The sequence below is a fragment of the Sinocyclocheilus grahami genome, unplaced genomic scaffold (assembly GCF_001515645.1).
Source record: "Sinocyclocheilus grahami isolate Dianchi unplaced genomic scaffold, SAMN03320097.WGS_v1.1 scaffold77.1, whole genome shotgun sequence".
Lineage (NCBI taxonomy): Eukaryota > Metazoa > Chordata > Actinopteri > Cypriniformes > Cyprinidae > Sinocyclocheilus > Sinocyclocheilus grahami.
Window position 1 is genome coordinate 2,042,017 of NW_015505256.1, and position 21,181 is coordinate 2,063,197.

Genomic DNA, 21,181 nt, shown 5'->3' on the forward strand with positions numbered 1-21,181 from the left:
ATATAAAACATGACAAAATTTACACTTTTAGGAAGTTATGTGAAACTGACTCTGAAATTCCCTTTAACTGGGTTTGTTTTACTTCTGATGTCTTGACTTGTGGTTATGCACTCCTCACAAGCAATAATGTGACTTACAGGACCTATGACTAGTGTCTTAAACTCTATACTAGGTGTTTTTCTTGACACGCTTTGAGCTTGGTTCCGAGAAACAGATTAGACGAGAACTAGACTTGGTCTGTGCTCAGAAAACCCTCCTGTGACATGTTTCAAGGCTGTAATTTACCTGCGCTGACACCGGAACATCATGTCGGTCTGTAATCCATGCATGTCCTCATCTCAGGTGTGTGTTATTCTTGTCTTGAGCCAAGTCTTCACCATCACTTGTGTTTCTAGTGCTGAAATTTATTCTGAATTTACTCAGGCATATCAAATCAGCTGTATGCTGCATTTTTTTAGAAACTCAACCAGCTTATCACCTCCATCAAAATAACGAATACTGTTTCATGCTCTGCGAAACAAACTGTACAATCTGATATCAGCCTCTTAGATGAGTTTGGTTGTACCACTAAAAGATGGATATACTCAGGCATCTCACTGCATTGGTTTTGGTGGTTTGTGTGTTTTTGAATTTAAAGGATTAGTTAAGAATCTAGAAATGTAAATTTAGTAATCGTATTGGTTCTCGTGACGTTCCAATCCTGTATTACATTTTCTTTCACGGAAAAATAAGTTTGAGTTATTTTCCATGCAATTAAAGTGACTGTCAAGCTTTAAAAACAGCATAAAATGAAAGTAGTCCGTTTGAGTTGTGCCTTATATTTCAAATCTTTTGAAGCCATTTGATAGCTTCATTAATAAACTATTCAAAATGGGTTTCAGTAATTGAAATAAAGCTGAAATAAATATTAGATGGGGAAACTTAAGAAAAATAAAAAGTCAAATAAAATGAGTTTGTACTAAAATTTGTTAAGCAATGTCTAAATATTGTCATAATAAAAATGGCAAAAGCAAACCAAAATTTCTAAAACTTTAAAAATTAAAACTGAAAATAAAAACAATATAATCTTATATACATAATACTGAAAGAACTGGGGAGGAAGTTCAGTTCAAAATCTCAGCTGCTCTCAAATGTTTTGTTTTTCAATGAAAGCTAAAGATGAATAATGATTTAAATTGCAGTCTGTTCATCACAAATCTATCAGATGGCTTCAGATTATTTGGGTTGTGCAACCAGTCACGTTGAAAATACTTTTTGGTACTTCATGGCCATTTTTTAAGTTTAAAGGGATAGTTCACCCAAAAATTAAAATGTGATGTTTATCTGCTTACCCCCAGGGAATCCAAGATGTAGGTGACTTTGTTTCTTCAGTAGAACACAAACGAAGATTTTTAACTCAAACCGTTGCAGTCTGTCAGTCATATAATGGAAGTGAATGGGCTCCACGGCTTTGAAAGGCAAAAAAACATACCCAGTCAAAACCAAATTAAACCCTGCGGCTCGTGACGATACATTGAGGTCTTAAGACATGAAATGATCGGTCTGTGCAAGAAACTGAACGGTATTTTTTTTTTTACCTCTGATTCACCGCAATGTCCAACTGTCCTAAGCATGTTCACAACATCCAATGAGTGATGTATACGCGCAACAGATCGCTTCCGCGCCGGATGTTGTGAACGCGCTCAGGACCAGTTGGACATTGCGGTGATGAAAGTGTTTTTATTTTTGTATGAACTATCATTTATTTGGCTCTGGGTCACTGAATGCTTTTATTTTATGGAAAAAGCAGCATGGACATTCTGCTAAACCTCTTTTTGTTCCGTAAAATAAAGAAAATACAGGTTTGGAATGACTTGAGGCTGAGTAAATGACACTATTGTATTTGTTTTAATTTTGTGAGTGGGGGCGGGGAGTGAACTTCCAGATTGCTTTAAAATCCAAAGATGCATTTCGCATGCAATCAGAGCATTTGTTGCACCCCAAATCCCTTTAACTGTTCTAGAATCAGTTCCGAGTTCTTTAGTGACTGCAACAGATGCTTGTGGTTCTCACCGTCCCCTGTAACCTGATGTCACGTGTGTTTTACTGTGGTGAACATTAGGCAGAATATTAGAGTAAAGATATCTAGAAGAGCAGGATTTAATGAGTTACTCTGCATGAATGAGTCTAAGATGAGGTTACATTCTGTTCCAAATCCAAGGAATGGGCTTGTATGTACCAAACTGCGGTCATGAGGTGGAAATGGTTCATTTGAAATCTCTCGTGTTTATTAGGTGGTTTTGAAGTGCATCTGGGGAGTGTGTATCTGTGGAAGAGTTTTCGGTTGTATGATAATTAAACAATTGTATGAACTCATTTGTGTTGTTTTTGTCTTTTTGAACTGCACTTAAGATTTTTCTTTGGAGATTCTTGAGCCTGTTAAACATGAGATTTTTAAAGGAATATTCTGCCTTAAATACAGCTTTAAATACAACTCTGTGCTCCTCTTCGCCTGTTATGCTATTGATTACTATAGAAAATTTCACACTTTCCTTCATTAATGGACAACAATGGATTTAAAATGCACAGCTTTCAAAATTGAGTTTCCAAAGGATCAACTACTCGAATGTTTTCACGAGTTTTATTTATTAAATGATAATATCCAATCTTGCAATTGATGTCTATCCCTGTTTTTATATTAAGAAAGTTAGGGAACTTGCTCTCAGGACCCCATGGTGAATGGACACGTTACAAGCTTTATAAAACATAGGCCTGGTTTCACAGACAGGGCTTAGGTTAAGCCAGGATTAGGCATTGGTTCAATTAGGGCATTTAAGTATCTTTTATAAACGTGCCATAGAAAAAAACATTACTGGTGTGCATCTTGAGACAAATCAATAGTACTAACATATTTTAAGATATGTCCGTGCAAGTTTCTTACAGTTAGAACAGAACAGACGTGCATTTTAGTCTGGGTCTACACTTAAGCCTCATCTCTGAAACCGGGAGTATGTGTTGCATTTTAAGTATGGCTTAAAATATGCATTTATTGCCATATTGTGTATTTAATTTTAAGATATGTCCGTGCAAGTTTCTTACAGTTAGAACAGAACAGACATGCATTTTAGTCTGGGTCTACACTTAAGCCTCGTCTCTGAAACCGGGAGTATGTGTTGCATTTTAAGTATGGCTTAAAATATGCATTTATTGCCATATTTATGTACTTTGCAAAATCAATGTATAGCCAGTAAAAATGGTTTAATACTTCGATATTTCAAAAGTCTCAAATACTTCGAATTCCTAAATGGTTTTCAATACTCGTCCTTAAATATAAAGCATGTAAATGTTGTGCCGATAGCAGCAACACACAATTGCAATCCATTTGTACTGTTAGTGAGTCAAAAATGACACTATCGTTTTATATGCTACAGATTTAAGAATAGACTATCACATAATTTATTAGGATTTATTATTATTTATTAGGATATGTATTTGAAATCCTCAATTATTAGTCCAAGTTAAAAACTCAAACTGCCCAATACACACAGTCAGGCATTGGAAAAATACATTTATTTACATAAATGAACCAGGAAACTGAATTCAGAAGCCGTGTCTGTACAACGCATCCATTTTACAACATGTTCTGTATTTGGCATTGTGCTTCATCTGTACAACAGGAGACATTACACATACCCCACTGATATTATACAGCACAATTAGATGCTGAAAAGAAAGTGAGAGTTTAAAATCATATTTAGCCAACAGAAAAACTCATCTGCTACTGTTAGTCTTGCAGTTGGTGTAGCTAAACAGTTTTTCTTAACTACGTCAGCATTAAGCATGTTCTTTCAGGGTTACGCCTATCATCAAAGCGGTAATGATTAATTTGAACTATGGACAATAAAAGCCGCCCACTGGAAGATGTTTCATCACAAACTCACATGTAGTGTAATACTGCATTACAAAACAGTACTAGTATGCACTGCCACTGTCTTTATATACTGTTTTCTCCCAATTTCATCCATATTATGGTGGCTGATGGCTGGAGATAAAACAGATGCACTACATGAATTACAAGTCATAAAACACAACGATTTGGGTAAAAAAAATGGCATGTTCACCAAATAATCCTGTCTATCTGTAAACCTGTCCTGGTGTAATAAAAAGGCCACTAATACTCTTAAAGTTCACTGTTCACACACGACTATTTATCTCTGGGAATATATTATGAAACGGGTTTATTAACAGCAGTTATGAGGCATCAGGTACCATAATGTTTTAATAGTGATCAATTAAGGACCAAACACTGGATTCTCGGTTTGTACAGGACCCTTAACAGACTGACTCTATAAAAGTGACTCCCTGAAACTCCGACATCAACATCACAAAGATAGAAATGAAACATGATCGGCTGATTGCTTCAATTATGTGAAGGCAGGCAAGACGGTGAATCTCACAAAACGCTGTCATGTTTCACCCCAAAAAAACGACTTTATATTGATTTTGCATTTTTTTTTAAAAAAAAAGCTTATTTTCAGGATTTTTGCAATGTAACATTTTTTTTTGATTTGTTAAATTATTTCCGTAACGCAAAACAAAATTTCATGCAAAAATGTTCAATTAGAGACATCTGTATTATATATGTACTTAATTGAATTAAAACAAAAATCATTGTGTCCAGACTTGCTTGCGTTGTTGCAAAGCAATTTATTTCTTTTGATTTTGGTGTGAAATATAACAGAAAATGGGGAAATTCATCTGAGAAGACCACATAAAAAAAGGTTATTTTATAAGATTATTACAAGAAAACAGCTTTACGTATTCCTGTTTGCCTTTAGAATCTAATATTGCATTCACTAGTCTAATAAAGGAAGAAAAGATGTGAAACGGCACGTCGTCGTTTGCATGTTAAGGATGCTTTAAAGATTCATTTGAACATTTCTAATTCAATATAAAACAACCACTTATTAATATAAAACCTTCTTTCAATATTTATTTTTCCTCAGTCTCTTTCTTAAAATGTCAAAGCCCATAAAATGAGTAACGCACTCCCAGGTCTGATTAAATCAACTGAAACGAAGCTGAATCACTATTCAAACGCCAAACGAAAGTGTCACATTCACAAAAAAAAACTGAGAGAAAACCAAAATCCAGCGTCTGTGAAAATGTCCTGTAGTGTCTCTCAAAGCTGCGTGAAATCAAAATGACGTGGATGGAATCGAGCAGAGGTTTGATGATGAGCTCAGGCCTCCTCCGTCTCAGGGAAATTGAGGATCTTGCGATGAGCTTGTCGGAGATACTGCTGCTGCTTGAAATAAACCTTAAACGCCCCTTTAATAGCCACAAACGCTATGCCACCCTGAAACAGAGAGAGATACAGCTCATCAGTGTGAGGATACGCGTGTATAAATCACTGACATCGCTTTCCGTGATGTTCTTGTACCAGAATGGTCCTCTGAAGGTTTGAGTTGACGCTGCTGAACATCAGTTTACCCACGATGGTGGCGATGGTGGGGAACACAAGGGCGCCGCACAGAATGCGTGTGGCTGACACGTGATCGGCCAGCGGACTGGCCTCCGCCGGGATCCTCGGCACTGGGCAGCCAATACCTGCGCGTGACACAATGAGACACGGGATTTATGAGCGTTTTTGGTGACAATTTCACAAAGCTTGTAGTAAACTATATGTGACCCTGGAGCACAAAAGCAGTCTTAAGTCGCTGGGGTATATTTGTAGCAATAGCCAAAAATACATTGTACGGGTCAAAATGATCGATTTTTCCTTTATGCCAAAAATCATTAGGATATTAAGTAAAGATCATGTTCCATGAAGATATTTTGTAAATGTCCTACTGTAAATATATTAAAACTTAATTTTTGATTAGTAATATGCATTGCTAAGAACTTCATTTGGACAACTTTAAAGGCGATTTTCTCAATAGTTAGATTTTTTTGCACCCTCAGATTCCAGATTTTCAAATAGTTGTATCTCGACCAAATATTGTCCTATCCTAATAAACCATACATCAATGGAAAGCTTATTTTTTATTCAGCTTTCAGATGTTGTCTAAATCTCAAATTTCGAAAAAATGGACCCTTATGACTGGTTTTGTGGCCCAGGGTCACTCACATATTAGTGATGAACAGAAAAATGAGGCAGTTCAGCTTTCCAACTGTGTTCCTTTCAAATTAGACTGACAGCTTTGTCAAATGATAATAAACTGGTTTCAAATACTGAATTTTGAGTAAATATTGAGTAAAATTTACATTTTATCTGCAATAAATACATTTTATATTAGTGTTCAAATTAAATTTGCAATTAAGAATAGATATATTAGGAAATGTCAATAACATCTATAACCACAATATTTAAAATATTAGACCATATTTATTTAAATTAAATAATACATATAATTATTAAATAATAAACACCATAACTATAATAACTAATCAAATGTAAAAAAAAAAAATAAGAAAACATGATTAAATGTGGATATGTATACATTTTAAAAAGTCCAGAATTAAATAATATAAATAAAGATGGAATTTGTGAATGAGTATTTATGAAACTAATATATCCAACTGATATATACATTTTTTGTATTATTATTATTATTTTTAATTTCGTTAAATATTTATTTATTCTCTCGTTTGGATCTTATTTTTGGTTAGCTTTAACTGTTTTGAATTTAAAAAGTAATTCAAATACTTTATAATCATAATCATCATAATGATAATAATCATCAACCTTAGATAAGCTATTACCCATAAATTAAATACAAATTTTATGATATGTAAAACTAGGCTAAGTATATTAAGAACTATATTGGATATTACAAATAAACTTATTTTAGAGGCTTTTTACCCATTTATTTTCAACTTAATAACAAATCAGCGTATTAGAATGATTTCTGAAGGATCATGTGACACTGAAGACTGGAGTAATGATGCTGAAAATTCAGCTTTACCAACACATGAATAAATTACAATTTAAAATACATTAAAATAGAAAGCAGTTACTTTAAATTGCAATAATATTTCACAATATAAATATTTTTCGTATTTTTGATCAAATAATCGCAGCCTTGGCGAACAAGAGACTAAAAAAAAACATTTAAAACTGTTTAATTATTCCAAACACACACACACACATATATATACATATATATATATATATGCCATCAGCCACTCGGCTCTCTAGATACAAGCATTGAGACCACAGACCCATCACTGTCTGTTGCGTCACCACTGACCTGGGAAGATACTGTTAAGGATCTGAAGCTTATTGGAGTATTTCCTCCAGAGGCGGAGCACATAATCCTCCCAGCGAATCATCTTCCCCAGAATTAGCATAACTGGGATGGTGGGCAGGCCAATCAACAAGAAGAGAGGATCGGCCCGTTCCATCACATCCAGACCTTCCTTATGACCCACAACCTAAGAGACAGAGATAGACAGATTCATAAGAATCAAATAATGCCTGTGAAATCATTTCAGCTGTGAGTGACGTCTCACCTGCATGACGGTCACGGCGCCGTATGTGACAGCCGTCCAGTAAATAGATCCCACCATGATCCCAGCAGCAGCAAACGGACAGGCCTTCGAGATCAACCTGTCTGCCAGATCCAGCACAAACACCACCGGCCCTGCACACAAAAACACACTGACTTTAACATATAGTTCGAGGCTAAAATGGGTTTTTAATTGCCGATGACAATATTTTGAAAGTCATGGCCTATATAATGCTGAGAGATATGGTGTACTGATAACAGGATGTACACAAAATTGATGAATTTAAAGTGACGTGACCTGTGGCCAAGTATGGTGACCCATACTTGGAATTAGTGCTCTGCATTTAACCCATCCACCGTGAACACACACCCGGAACAGTGGGCAGCCATTTATTGCTGCGGCACCCGGGGAGCAGTTGGGGGTTCGGTGCCTTGCTCAAGGGCACCTCAGTCGTGGTATTGAAGGTATTGAAGGTGGGAGAGAGCTGTACATTCACTCCCCCCCACCTACAATCCCTGCCGGTACGAGACTCGAACCTGCAACCTTTGGGTTACAAGTCAGACTCTAACCATTAGGCCACGACTTGTAAATGAACACTTATTTACAAACAATATTTTCACAGAATTATGTTTACATACCAAACAATTATAGCATAATGCCAATGATCTCAAAATAACTACGAATAGCAAGGATGCATTAAAATGATGGAAAAAGGGACAAAAACGACATTTATAATGTTACAAAATCATATTTAAAAGATGTTCTTTTGAACTTTCTATTAATGAAAAAAACCTGAGAAAATAAGTATCACGTTTCCTATAATATTAAGCAGCACAACTCATTTCAACATTGATAATCAGAAATGTTTCTTGAGCACCAAATCAGCATATTAGAATGATTTCTGAAGGATCATGTGACATATATAAATATATATTCAAATAGAAAACAGTTATTTTAAATTGTAATAATATTTCACAATAATTACTGCTTACTGTATTTCTGATCAAATAAATGCAGCCTTACTGAGCAAGAAACTTCTTTGGAAAAACTTCTTTTTTTTTTTTTTAAATCTTACCAACCTCAAACTTAGGAAATGTTGTGCATCTTTACAGGAAACTGTAAAAGGCACTATATTGTCATGCATATCATCATGCAGACATTTAAGAAACAATATCACAAAACAAGAGGGAGATTAAATAATAAAAACTAAGTGATGCTGAGGTCTGAATCATGTGACCATCACGTCTCTGGGTTCCCACCTCTCCAGCAGGTGGCAGAAGATGATATTATGATACATTGTGTTGGGAATCAACAGGCCTTCAAATGCTCTTCTCACTATATATGATTATTTATCCAAATTTGAGACGTCACAGCACTGCGAGCACACCAGCTACCGCAGATCATCCAGTTGAATTCACTATGTGGTCATCGTGACACGCCGCAAGGTTTATGGGAGTGATAAGCACTTTATTGTCCCATGTGTGATCAATGATGACTATATCCTAGAAGACTCCGGAATAAAGTGTCACTGCAAAGCACAAAGTGAAACAGTCCTAAAAAGGAATGAGAGGAAATCATGCAATATTTACTGACCTGCTTTCCTCTCAACCTATAAATACCCTCCACTGCAGGAGATCTCTAGGACGCCTCTCTGGATTTTCACATTCATTCTTTGGTGAATCAGGACTTTATTTTAACTCAGTTTCCAGATACATCAAACATGGAGCATTTTACTCCATTACTGTATATGGAACCGCATCTTTATCCACTACAGAACTTAAAAGAATAGAAGTTTAACACAAAAAATCATTTCCGATTAATATCTACCGAGCATATAAATTAGATATAAGCTTACGGTCATTACTTCAAAACCAAAGAATACACAATTGTCCTAAAATATACAAATTCATCTCTCCACCAAAAAGTTACTGTATAAGTTGTGAAAAGTTTGTGTGTAAATTAACCTTCACCACACATTAATTCAGCTCTCAAATGCAGAGCAGACACTCTTCAGGCGTGCGTGTGTGTGTGTGTGTGTGTGTGTGTGTGTGTGTGTGTGCACGTTCATACAGACAGTGTTCCAAACGCAACTGTAAGCTGCTCTGTGAACTATGGGTCGACCGATTATCGGCGCCGATATTAAGCATTTTTATGATTATTACAGATAATTTTTTTTAATCTTTCAAATAAAGAGTTTACTGTGGGAGTACTACACTCAACCAACACCAGGGAAGGCAGTTTTTGCCAGAGCCCTTGTTATTCTTAATTTTGACATTCATTTTAACTTTTTACACCAGACATATATATCGGTTCAAAATATCGGTTATCGGTCTACTTGATCTGTAATAATCGGTATTGGCATCGGCTTTGAAAAACACATATCGGTCGACCCCTACTGTGAACGGGACATTTCGAGACTCACACCTGTAAGTAAATACGGTTGTCAATCCCAAAAACTGACAGTGTGAACGTAGCCTATATAAATAAATGTTGTTCTTTAGAACTTTCTATTAATCAAAGAATCCTGGGGGGGGGGGGGGGGGAAACAATTTTTTCACAACTGAGGAAAAAAAGCCAGAAGTGTGGGATTATAAACTAAAAAGAAAAAATGACGAGTTGATTTTTCTTACCAGAATTGTGAGATATAATCTCGGAATTGCAAGAAGAAAAAAAAGTCAACATTTAGAAATTTTTATTACCGGTATTTTATTCCATGGCTTGAATAGACTGCTGCGTTAAAATGGTCATTTTCTGCCACCAGATAGGCTCCGCCCACAAAAACGTCATCACTGTTTGCAAACACTGAAATTGGTCTATAAAGGCAGTGTTGGTGAACAAAAGAGGCTTCTTTCAAAAACAAATAAAATATTTTGGGAAAATCAACCAAATAAATGGTATATAATTGACTCTGTATATTAAACAAGGATACAAGACACATTTTTGAGAACATAAACGGACACTCAGCATTAAAGAGTTGTCATACCGAGCTTAGGGAACACAATGAGGTATTCAGCATTGCATTGTGGGCAGGCAACGCGTGCGGTGCTGTTGCCCCTCTGTTTCTCATCAACCCAGCGCTGAAGGCACGACTGATGAACCCATTTAGTTGAACCAGGAGATCTAATCTCGGAATTGCAAGAAAAAAAGTCAACATTTTGACATTTTTATTACCGGTATTTTATTCCATGGCTTGAATAGACTGCTGCGTTAAAACGGTCATTTTCGGCCACCAGATAGGCTCCGCCCAGTTTGCAAACACTGAAATTGGTCTATAAAGGCAGTGTTGGTGAACAAAAGAGGCTTCTTTCAAAAATAAATAAAATATTTTGGGAAAATCAACCAAATAAATGGTATATAATTGACTCCGTATATTAAACACAAGTGATGTAATGCTACATTTCTATAAATCTGTTCCCAACTCATCTACATCTTGGATGGCCTGGAGGGGAGTACATTTTTTGCACATTTTTAATTTTGTGGTGAACTATTCCTATAAAACACAAAAGCACAAAATATTTAGTTAAAAAAAGGTTGGAAGAGGTGTACAATTTTTGGGAGAGCTACAGACAAAGACGATTGTCCATGTTCCTCAAGAACCTGCATCTCCTGTTCCTGTAACACTGCCTTCATCATGATAACCATCAGAAACACAATCACCCCCGTGAAACTCAAGCCATCTCACCGTCGCCCCTCACTCAAACACACTCGTGTAACATGGATTTACACACTAAGAGCTGTGTTCATTAAGGTGCACTGTGAAAGGTCAGACAACCCGATTATCAGCCAATAAATAAGCTAAAACAAATTGTGCTGTGAAACACAATCTGATTTAGGATTGCTTGTCTTTACTCAACGGGGGTAAATTTCAAACTACAGGCTATATTATCCACAGTAAAATACAAACAAGATATGACATATGATAGGATGATGAGATTTTTGTCTGTTTTGTGGGAGAAAAATTATTCACAAATACGTCACAATTCTTTCAATAACAATTGTGCTTTAAAACACAAATAAATAAATAAATTAAAATTAAATTAAATAAATATTTTTAGCATTTAGATATACTGCACAAATAACAAACTACTAATGAAAATTTTCCCATTCATTTTTAAAGGAGTGGACCATTTCCCCTTATAATGCAGGCTGGTTATGCTTTTATTTTCATTTCTTATTTGTAAATTCATGATTCTCTGACTCAAAATCAAATTATACAGAATAAAACTGTGAGGAGGCATTTAAAAATTCCCAGTCATAATATTTTGTGGCCATGCAAACTAGATCATAAACCTTGCTCTTGCTGGCTTCTGTTCATTTTTACGATGATAACATAAACAATAGGCTTATTACGGCACCATATCTCCACACATGCAAACCAAACAACTTGTGAATAATAAGGCTAATAAAATGTTGACTTTGCCCAGCTGAACAACTGTGATCACATTCTGTCCACTGCTGTAAGTGAAGACACATGACAGAATTACTCTTCAGCAGCACTGTTTGTGATAATATATATGATGCTTAAAATATCTCCAATATACCGGACCATTTCCCATTAAAGTGGTCATATGATGCTGCTAAAAAGAACATTATTTTGTGTATTTGGTGTAATGAAATGTGTTTATGTGGTTTAAGCTTTAAAAAAACACATTTTCCACATACTGTACATTATTGTTTCTCCTCTATGCCCCGCCTTTCTGAAACACGTCGATTTTTACAAAGCTCATCGGTCTGAAAAAGCGAGGTGTGCTCTGATTGGCCAGCTATCCAGTGCGTTGTGATTGGCCGAATACCTCAAGCGTGTGACGGAAATACTGTCTTTTTACGCGTTGCATATCGCGCCTCGTAAACATAAAACCATGTCTGCATTTGTGATCGGAGAAACGACAAACAACAAGCGCTACTCGCGTTTGAATCATCAGTGGCAAATTCTTTAAATATGAAAAATGTACTTACAGGTTGTGAGTCAGAAGCGCCAGACTGTACTTGCAAAGCTGGAACTACCCCACTTTATAGAACAGCCTTTGTGCACAGACCCATTGTATGCTACTCTACAGGTTCAGGAAACAGTCTTCCATAAAATGAGTCACACCGCGTCACACACGACGGGCTAGAGTGAGCAGAGGCCGGCGGCCTTGAGAACGGCGGGGCCGGCGGATTCGACAAAGGAGCGTCCGGCGGGCTTGCGGCAACCACATGTGACGACCCCGGGTTGGACTCCGCTTCGTCCACGGTGAAAGCCGATCCGGCGATCCACAGCGCAAAGTTGATGTATTTCCTCAGCAACCAGCACGGATCAGCTCCAGGCATGACGAAGCCAATATCGTCCTCTTTTGGAAGACCAAACAAAGTAGTTTCGCTTTTACAACGAAACACACAGCATCTCCACAGCATAGCGCTGGCGGCAACACCAATACTACAGCGAGAATAAAAGTTACGCCTTCTTTCTTTGCGTGAACATTTGGCCTGTGTTATGCAAATCTTCCTACATCGTGACGTAGACATCTGACCTCTAGATTTACATTACTACTTGAGTTCTTGCAGAATATAGCTCTAATGTCTATGAGATACCATCAGGAGGTCAGAAAGTCGATAGCGCTCACCTTTCTTTACATGTTAAGAGCCGGTTACATGACACAGAAAGACAATCTATACAACAGCCATGGGGGTCTCTGGAACTGATAACCAGGGTGCAAACTACGGGGGAGCTAGGCTCCCCTTAATAAGACATGGGCTCCCCTGAAAATGGTATTTGTGAAATTTTGGAGGGTCTCAAAAAATATTGACAATGTGATGTGATCATCGTGGATTATTATGTGTAAAATTGCTAAAATATCATTCATTCATGCATGACGGCGATTTAAACCTAATTCACTTCAATAAAGATAACTATACATGCTATTCTTGTCATGAGCATCAAGGTGTGGGGGCGCTGCGGTGCAAATTCCACTCATGTTTAGTACATGTTAACTCAAAGATTCGTAGAAAAAATATAAACGTTGGACTCTGTGGTCGATTCTGTGTTAAGGTAAGGCATGTTATTTGCAATTATGTGTTGTGGCTGGGTTGTTATAGGTCTGCGATGTCTTAGGCCTAACTGAACTGAGGAATTATGGTATTCTTCTGTAGCCTGACGACGAGTAACTTTAACCGTTGTTCATGTGAACTCAAAGACAGCCTGATGCTTTGTTTATAGACTATTTGTGGGTGGCTGTGTGTTGTTTCACCTATCAATTATTTTGTCGATAAAGTATAATCCTGTATAGTGATTTATCCTATATAGTGCTTGCATAAAGCAAGTAGTGCATACATTTGTAGCTGTTATGTATCGTTGTAAGTCATTGTAAGCTCCATGTGCAAGCGCACAACCCCTCCCCCTACCCTCATAAAAAAAAAAAAAGTGGGCTCCCCAAAGTCCACGGTATAGTTCGAACACTGCTGGTAACCCTGATAATAGTTGAAATATCCTGAACTCTAGAGCCATAACATCGGCTACTATTTCACACAGGATGAGTTTTCATGAATAAAGTGGTTCATTTTGCTAGTGTTGTTGACCGACGTTGCTTTAAAAACAGGAATAAGTCTGTGAAAGTTTAGAAGCTTCCTCTTGGCCAGATAATGTGGAAGCATTAAATGTCTACTGTTCAACACTGAGCAAAACTCTTCAACAAACCTCAGACTTTAAGTATAAGAAATAATATTATTGAAACATTGAAAAGAAGACCAACGGTGTGATTCACAAAGTGTTACATAGACAACCTCTTCTGCATGTTCTCATTACTACACAGGTCAGACTGCATTTAAAGAGGCATTAAAACCTCGGCACAATGAGTTTATTCATTCGGCTGTGGTCATGTGACTGTGGGAACCTGAATGATCTTCCAGCCAGCTGCTGGTAACCCTGATAATAGTTTAAATATCCTGAACTCTAGAGCAATAACATCGGCTACTATTTCACACAGGATGAGTTTTCATGAATAAAGTGGTTCATTTTGCTAGTGTTGTTGACCGACGTTGCTTTAAAAACAGGAATAAGTCTGTGAAAGTTTAGAAGCTTCCTCTTGGCCAGATAATGTGGAAGCATTAAATGTCTACTGTTCAACACTGAGCAAAACTCTTCAACAAACCTCAGACTTTAAGTATAAGAAATAATATTATTGAAACATTGAAAAGAAGACCAACGGTGTGATTCACAAAGTGTTACATAGACAACCTCTTCTGCATGTTCTCATTACTACACAGGTCAGACTGCATTTAAAGAGGCATTAAAACCTCGGCACAATGAGTTTATTCATTCGGCTGTGGTCATGTGACTGTGGGAACCTGAATGATCTTCCAGCCAACAGTAAGTGAGAGAAAGTAGCTGAGCATCAGAGGAACCACTGAGATCCCAGACGTTTCTACTGATACAGATAGGGCTGCAACGGTTAAAAAATTTTGTGTGGAAATAAAGCAGCATATAAACATCCCTGTGTACCAACATTAAAGCTGTAAGGCCAGCTACTTTAAACTATTAGAACCATTATATGATCGATTGTGAATAGTTCACAGTTGGTGCACCAGTCAAGCACTAGCTACATTAGAGTTCATGTAACTTCAGTCACTGTTTTCCAGTAACACCAGTCATCTTGAACTTGTGGTCTATATTTGTTCTTGAGGAGGGGTCAGATGTGGCCTACTGCTGATCCATAAACACACACACACACACACACACTAACTCTCTCCCCTGTGGTCAGAGTCACAAGACCCAGCCACAAGATCACGTTTCACCAGCAAATGTATAAAGCCAGGAGGAACACAAATTCATACACCATGTAGAATTATCGCCATTTCTACAAAATGTATATATGTCTGTTTTAGTGCAATAGTAAGTCACATTTTGACTGAACAGCTATAGTTGCTTATAACTACATTTATATTTGAAATCCTGACAGCTATTCCTGTTAGAAAATGTGAACAATCACTGTTGAATTCACCTAGCATCGGCGTCAGTTTTGCACACGCATTTTATTTAGAAAACGTTCAAATCTAGCAATTTATGGAAGCCATATTTTCTTGCAATTTTGAGTTTATATCTCACAATTCTGACTTAACAGCGGAATAAAAAAGTCACAACAACTACTTTTATTTAGAGGCAAAATAAAACAGAATTGAGAGATGTAAACTGAAAATTCAGAGAAAAAAGTCAGCATTGCGAGATATAGGGTTGCAAAGGGGTGGAAAATTTCCGGTAAATTTCCGGAAATTTTCCAAAAAAATCCCTGGAATGTTCAAAAGAATCCTGGAAAGTTTCCAAAATTTCTGGAATGTTTCTGAAATTTACTGGAAATGTTCCACCTTTTTGCAACCCTAGCGAATTGTAAACTCAGAACTGTCAAATTTGTGTTTATATCTCACAATTCTGACTTAATAGCGGAATATAAATAGCGGAATAAAAAAGTCACAACAACTACTTTTATATAGAGGCAAAAAAATAAAACAGAATTGCGAGATGTAACCTGAAAATTAGGGATGCACGATATATCGGCCCCCATATCGGTATCGGCCAAAATTTTCATATCGGTGCATCCCTACTGAAAATTCTGAGAAAAAAGTCAGCACTGCAAGATATAGGGTTGCAAAGGGGTGGAAAACTTCCGGAAACATTCCAAAAATCCCTGGAATATTCAAAAGAATCCTGGAAAGTTTCCAAAATTTCTGGAATGTTTCTGAAATTGACTGGAAATTTTCCACCTTTTTACAACTCTAGCGAGATATAAACTCAGAATTGTCAAATTTGTGTTTATATCTCGCAGTTCTTTCAAGTTTTTTCACAGAATTGCGAGAAACAAAGTCTGAATTGTGAGGTAAGTCAAATTCCCTTTTTTTTTTTTCAATGGTGGAAATGGGCTTCCATAACAATTAGCATAGGCACCATGCAAAACGCGATTTTATTGAACAGAACATAACACCAAAAAAGGTCTAAATGATGGTGGATTATTTCCAGACACTTTCAAACACGACTCAGACACACATTTGAAAAGATGTGGAAACATATCAAAGCTCGGCCAAAATTTTCATATCGGTGCATCCCTACTGAAAATTCTGAGAAAAAAGTCAGCACTGCAAGATATAGGGTTGCAAAGGGGTGGAAAACTTCCGGAAACATTCCAAAAATCCCTGGAATATTCAAAAGAATCCTGGAAAGTTTCCAAAATTTCTGGAATGTTTCTGAAATTGACTGGAAATTTTCCACCTTTTTACAACTCTAGCGAGATATAAACTCAGAATTGTCAAATTTGTGTTTATATCTCGCAGTTCTTTCAAGTTTTTTCACAGAATTGCGAGAAACAAAGTCTGAATTGTGAGGTAAGTCAAATTCCCTTTTTTTTTTTTTTCAATGGTGGAAATGGGCTTCCATAACAATTAGCATAGGCACCATGCAAAACGCGATTTTATTGAACAGAACATAACACCAAAAAAGGTCTAAATGATGGTGGATTATTTCCAGACACTTTCAAACACGACTCAGACACACATTTGAAAAGATGTGGAAACATATCAAAGCTGTGCTGGGAAAAACAATAAGGCAGAGAAAGTGAGGTTTAAAAACAGCCAAATACCGACGAGAACAAAAGAGGGTGAAAGAATGTCTGCCACGTAAAGGTCAGACAGGATTTAAGCATGACCCCGTCTTTTCAAGTGATGAGAGAGAGCAGCTGCGGGTGGCAGGCCTCGATAAGGCCGTGTGTTGGAGTCTGATAGAGCTGCGCGCTGGCGTACAGCTATCTGCCTCCACACAGACCTGAAGGTTGTTGCCTCAGTGACGGACATTAGAGAAGGATGCAGGATCCATTTGAGAGAGATGAGAGCTTTCACCATGACAACTGACACAGATATGTCTACAAACAGGCTAATGTGCCAAAAAACCACTTTACTAAAACCAGTTAGTCCAGTACTTTCCTCTCAATACCTATTTCCTCTGATGTAAACAGAAGTATGAGGTTAAAAATGACTACCATTCTAAAGATTGGGGTTGTGAGATTTTTTTATGTTTTTAAAAGAAGTCTCTTTGCAAGGCTGCATTCATTAGATCAAAAATACAGTAAAAACAGCAATACTGTGAAATATTTTTGCAATTAAAAATAACTGTTTTGTATTTGAATAGATTTTAAAATTTTGTTTATTTCTGTGATGCAAAGCTGAATTTTCAGCATCATAACGCCAATATTCAGTGTCACATGATCTCTCAGAAATCATTCTAATATGCTGATTTGATGCTCAAGAAACATTTTTTTTATTATTATAAATGTTGAAAACAGCTGTGCTGCTTCATATTTTTAGTGGAAACTGTGAAACATTACTATTCAAGATTCTCTGATTGATTAAAAGGACAGCATTTATTTAAAACAGAAATGATTGTAAGTGTCTTTACTGTCACTTTCTATGTACTAAATTGCTGCTAAACAAAATATAAATTTCTTAAAAAACAGTAGTGTATATCATTTATAATATTATACTAATAAAATATTATACATTATATTTATAATATTTACGCAATATTTTACAGGTAAAACAACAGTTATCGAACTGTGATTCAATAAAAAAAATTGTATCAAAAAATTGTTTTGATTACATAAACATTTTTAGGAATCTTTAATAAACAGACGTTTTAAAAGAACAGCATTTATTTGAAATAGAAATCTTGTAACATTTAAAATATTTTTACTGTCATTTTGGATTAACTTAATGCTTCCTTGTTGAATAAAAGTATTAATTTCTTCACCCCCAACCCAAAAATGTATAATGTATAATATACTAACATATGAAAGCTATAATAATGTATATACTATACTATAGGGCTGTCAAAATGGCTGAAAAACGAAATCCGAATTTTGTCCTTAAATATGATCAAAATTCGAATTATATTCGAATTTAAAATGCATAATTTCAGTTAGGGTGAAGAATAGCTTTTGGCTTCTCTTCTGAGGCCATGAGGGCGCATCGAGCAAAATATTACTAATGCACGTTTATTCCAAGCATAAGATAATGACTATCTGTGAAAAAAGTGCATAATGTTTAAAATAATGTTTATAAACCAATTATAATTAAGTTGCTTAAACAACTATAAACAAAACAGCATCATGTATGTATGCATAGTTTAATACAAAGGGTGGAAAGCCAATCACACAGAGTACACTTTTCATTTAAAAATATGAGATGCAGTGGGATGGGAAAAAACCCACCATAAAGTCTCGATATATGGTTTTTTCAAAGTTGAACTTGCATTAATTTTACATGGCTTTCTAAACATGTGGCTCTTTTGCGCGAGATGCGAGTGCAACGGTGATAGATGTCCCTCTAGAAAATGCGCAAAATATGCATTCTGTGTGAACGGCTTAGTTTCAGTTTTGATGTAAACAAGATCTTCTCCGCATTGATGTTCTCTTTTTCCACAATATATTGAATGAACAATGCAGCAGCGCCGCATCTAGTGTCTTCAACTGGATAGGCTAACAAAAACATTATAATGCAACGACACTTACATCGTCATCGCATCTCGTGCGCCGCTGATAAGGCTGCCTCCTTAACGCACACCTAAAATTCGAATGCAATGTTTTTGCATTCGAATGTGGATTTTAATATTTAATATATTATTTTAAATTCTATGAATATTAATTTTTTTTTTTGACAGCCCTAATATACTAATATGAAAGTTTATAGCAATCTTATTTTTGACTGGAAGTACAGAACCGCTCAATTGTGTCCCATCAGCAGACCAGTGCTGTCTAGTGTATTTTGCAAGCACAGGCCCTCTGGCAAACAAGACAGTCTGCGTGGAAAAACATGGACAAGGTCAGGACACCGAACAGCTCGACTACACGCAGTGACCCAATGAATAATTACTGAAATGAGAACCTGTCCATGTCATTTACCAAAAAATGTTTCCTATATATAGAAAATCTGCAATTACAGGGAATATATTCGATAGTGCTGTTTATTTATGACCCCTGAGGGTCATTCAGGGCACACTGTCCTTTTTGCTGGGTTCATTAAAAGTAAAAGCTCATAAGACCAAGTCATGTGGCAAAGAGTTTTTTTTACCATGAACCTTTCCGAAATCATCCTCTGACCTGAGCAGGTGTGCAAGTCAGATCAAACAGGCAAACAAGCCTCTTATGACTTAAGCTGTGTATTAAAGGAATATTCTGGGGTCAATACAAGTTAAGCTGTCATAGTGTTGATTAACAGAGGAAATCATTTCAATGTGTGACACAGTTCGTAAAAAAAAAAAAAATAAATGGTAAGGTGATGAAAATTATTAGGTCATAAAACTGACTGGTTTTTAACTCCTGTACTGACCATGTAAACTGGTAAACCCAGTAACATATTCAATCACATGATGCATGCTAAAATAACAGAAAATGCTCAGGAATCAGGAATTTATTAAACATCACCAGAAGTTACCCCATTGCTTAAAGGGGTCATATGATGCTATTTTAAAGATCATTATTTTGTGTATAGTTGTGCCCTAATTTGGTGTAACAGAATATGTTGACATGCTTTAATGTTCAAAAAACACATTATTTTTTAAATACTTAAACTAATAACAAAACATACTTACAGTCGCTGATTCAGAAGTGCCAGATTATCATAGCCAAGTGGGAATTGACCCTTTTTTTATTTATTTATTTATTTTTTAAATAGCCTTTATACACAGCCAGCCTTGTATTCTTCTAGGTTCAAAAAAACTGTCGTCCATAAAATGCGTTGCACAAATTCGAACATATGGGTTGTGCTGTTCTGTTGTAAATAAATCTTAACCAATGATTCCTAATTGCATCTGCTTCCGGAAGGCCAAATAAAGTGCTTTTGCTTTCGCACTGAATCACACAGCGTCTCCCTGACATGGCTGCATCAACACTACTGCTGTTCCTGAAACCACTTCTTTCTTTCTTTGCGCGCACATTTGGGCGGCATTATGCTAATATTTCCACATAGTGACGTAGATATGTGGGGGCGTGTTAGAACGAGTCGATTTAGGTAGGCGTGGCTGACTCTTAACTTTTATAAAGAATATCTCTTTGGATTTGAGACTTTAGTCTTTGCAACTTTACAGATCTTCTTTATGCACCAAGAGCTTGTAACACTCCAAAGAGAAAGGAAAACTTGAAATCACATCATATGACCAAACATTTATACACATCAAATAATAAACATTTATATAAGTAGGAATGAATACAAACACTTTACAAGCTTAACAGTTAGCCTATTACACTACAAATGCCACATTAAAGGGGGTCATATGATGCGATTTCAATTTTTCCTTTCTTTTTGGAGTGTTACAAGCTCTTGGTGCATAAAGAAGATCTGTAAAGTTGCAAAGACTAAAGTCTCAAATCCAAAGAGATATTCTTTATAAATTTCAGAGTTAACCACGCCTACCTAAAACAGCTCTTTCTAACACGCCTCCACATGTCTACGTCACTGTGTGGGAAGATTTGCATAACGCCACCCAAATGTTCACGCAAAGAAAGAAGGTGTAACTCTTAATCTCACTGTAGTATTGTTGCCGCCGCCATGTCGTGAAGGCGCTGTGTGTTTCGTTGTGAAAGCGAAACTACTTTGTTTGGTCTTCCAAAAGAGGACACGACTAGTAATCAGTGGTTAAGTTGTATTTACAACACTGTTCCAGAACAGTTCAACCCAA

At 36.4% G+C, this 21,181-nt stretch overlaps 1 protein-coding gene across 1 annotated transcript; it reads right to left on the bottom strand.

Annotated features, from left to right (window-relative positions):
- Positions 1-4,502: 4,502 nt before the first annotated feature.
- LOC107586100 (E3 ubiquitin-protein ligase MARCH5-like) lies at positions 4,503-11,124 on the bottom strand. Its single transcript, XM_016273335.1, has 6 exons — positions 11,060-11,124; positions 10,475-10,611; positions 7,495-7,625; positions 7,233-7,416; positions 5,423-5,589; positions 4,503-5,338 (listed from the first exon to the last, which is right to left on the bottom strand). The coding sequence occupies exons 1-6, from the start codon at positions 11,122-11,124 to the stop codon at positions 5,222-5,224; spliced, it is 801 nt and encodes a 266-aa protein (XP_016128821.1). The 3' UTR covers positions 4,503-5,221.
- Positions 11,125-21,181: the final 10,057 nt, after the last annotated feature.

Coding starts and splice junctions, on each gene's coding strand:
- LOC107586100 (XM_016273335.1), bottom strand. CDS start 11,124: ATGATGAAGGCAGTGTTACAGGAACAGGAGATGCAGGTTCTTGAGGAA. Junction 10,612..11,059: donor GAACATGGACAATCGTCTTT/GTCTGTAGCTCT, acceptor TTCCGAGATTAG/ATCTCCTGGTTCAACTAAAT. Junction 5,590..7,232: donor CCTTAACAGTATCTTCCCAG/GTCAGTGGTGAC, acceptor TGTCACGCGCAG/GTATTGGCTGCCCAGTGCCG.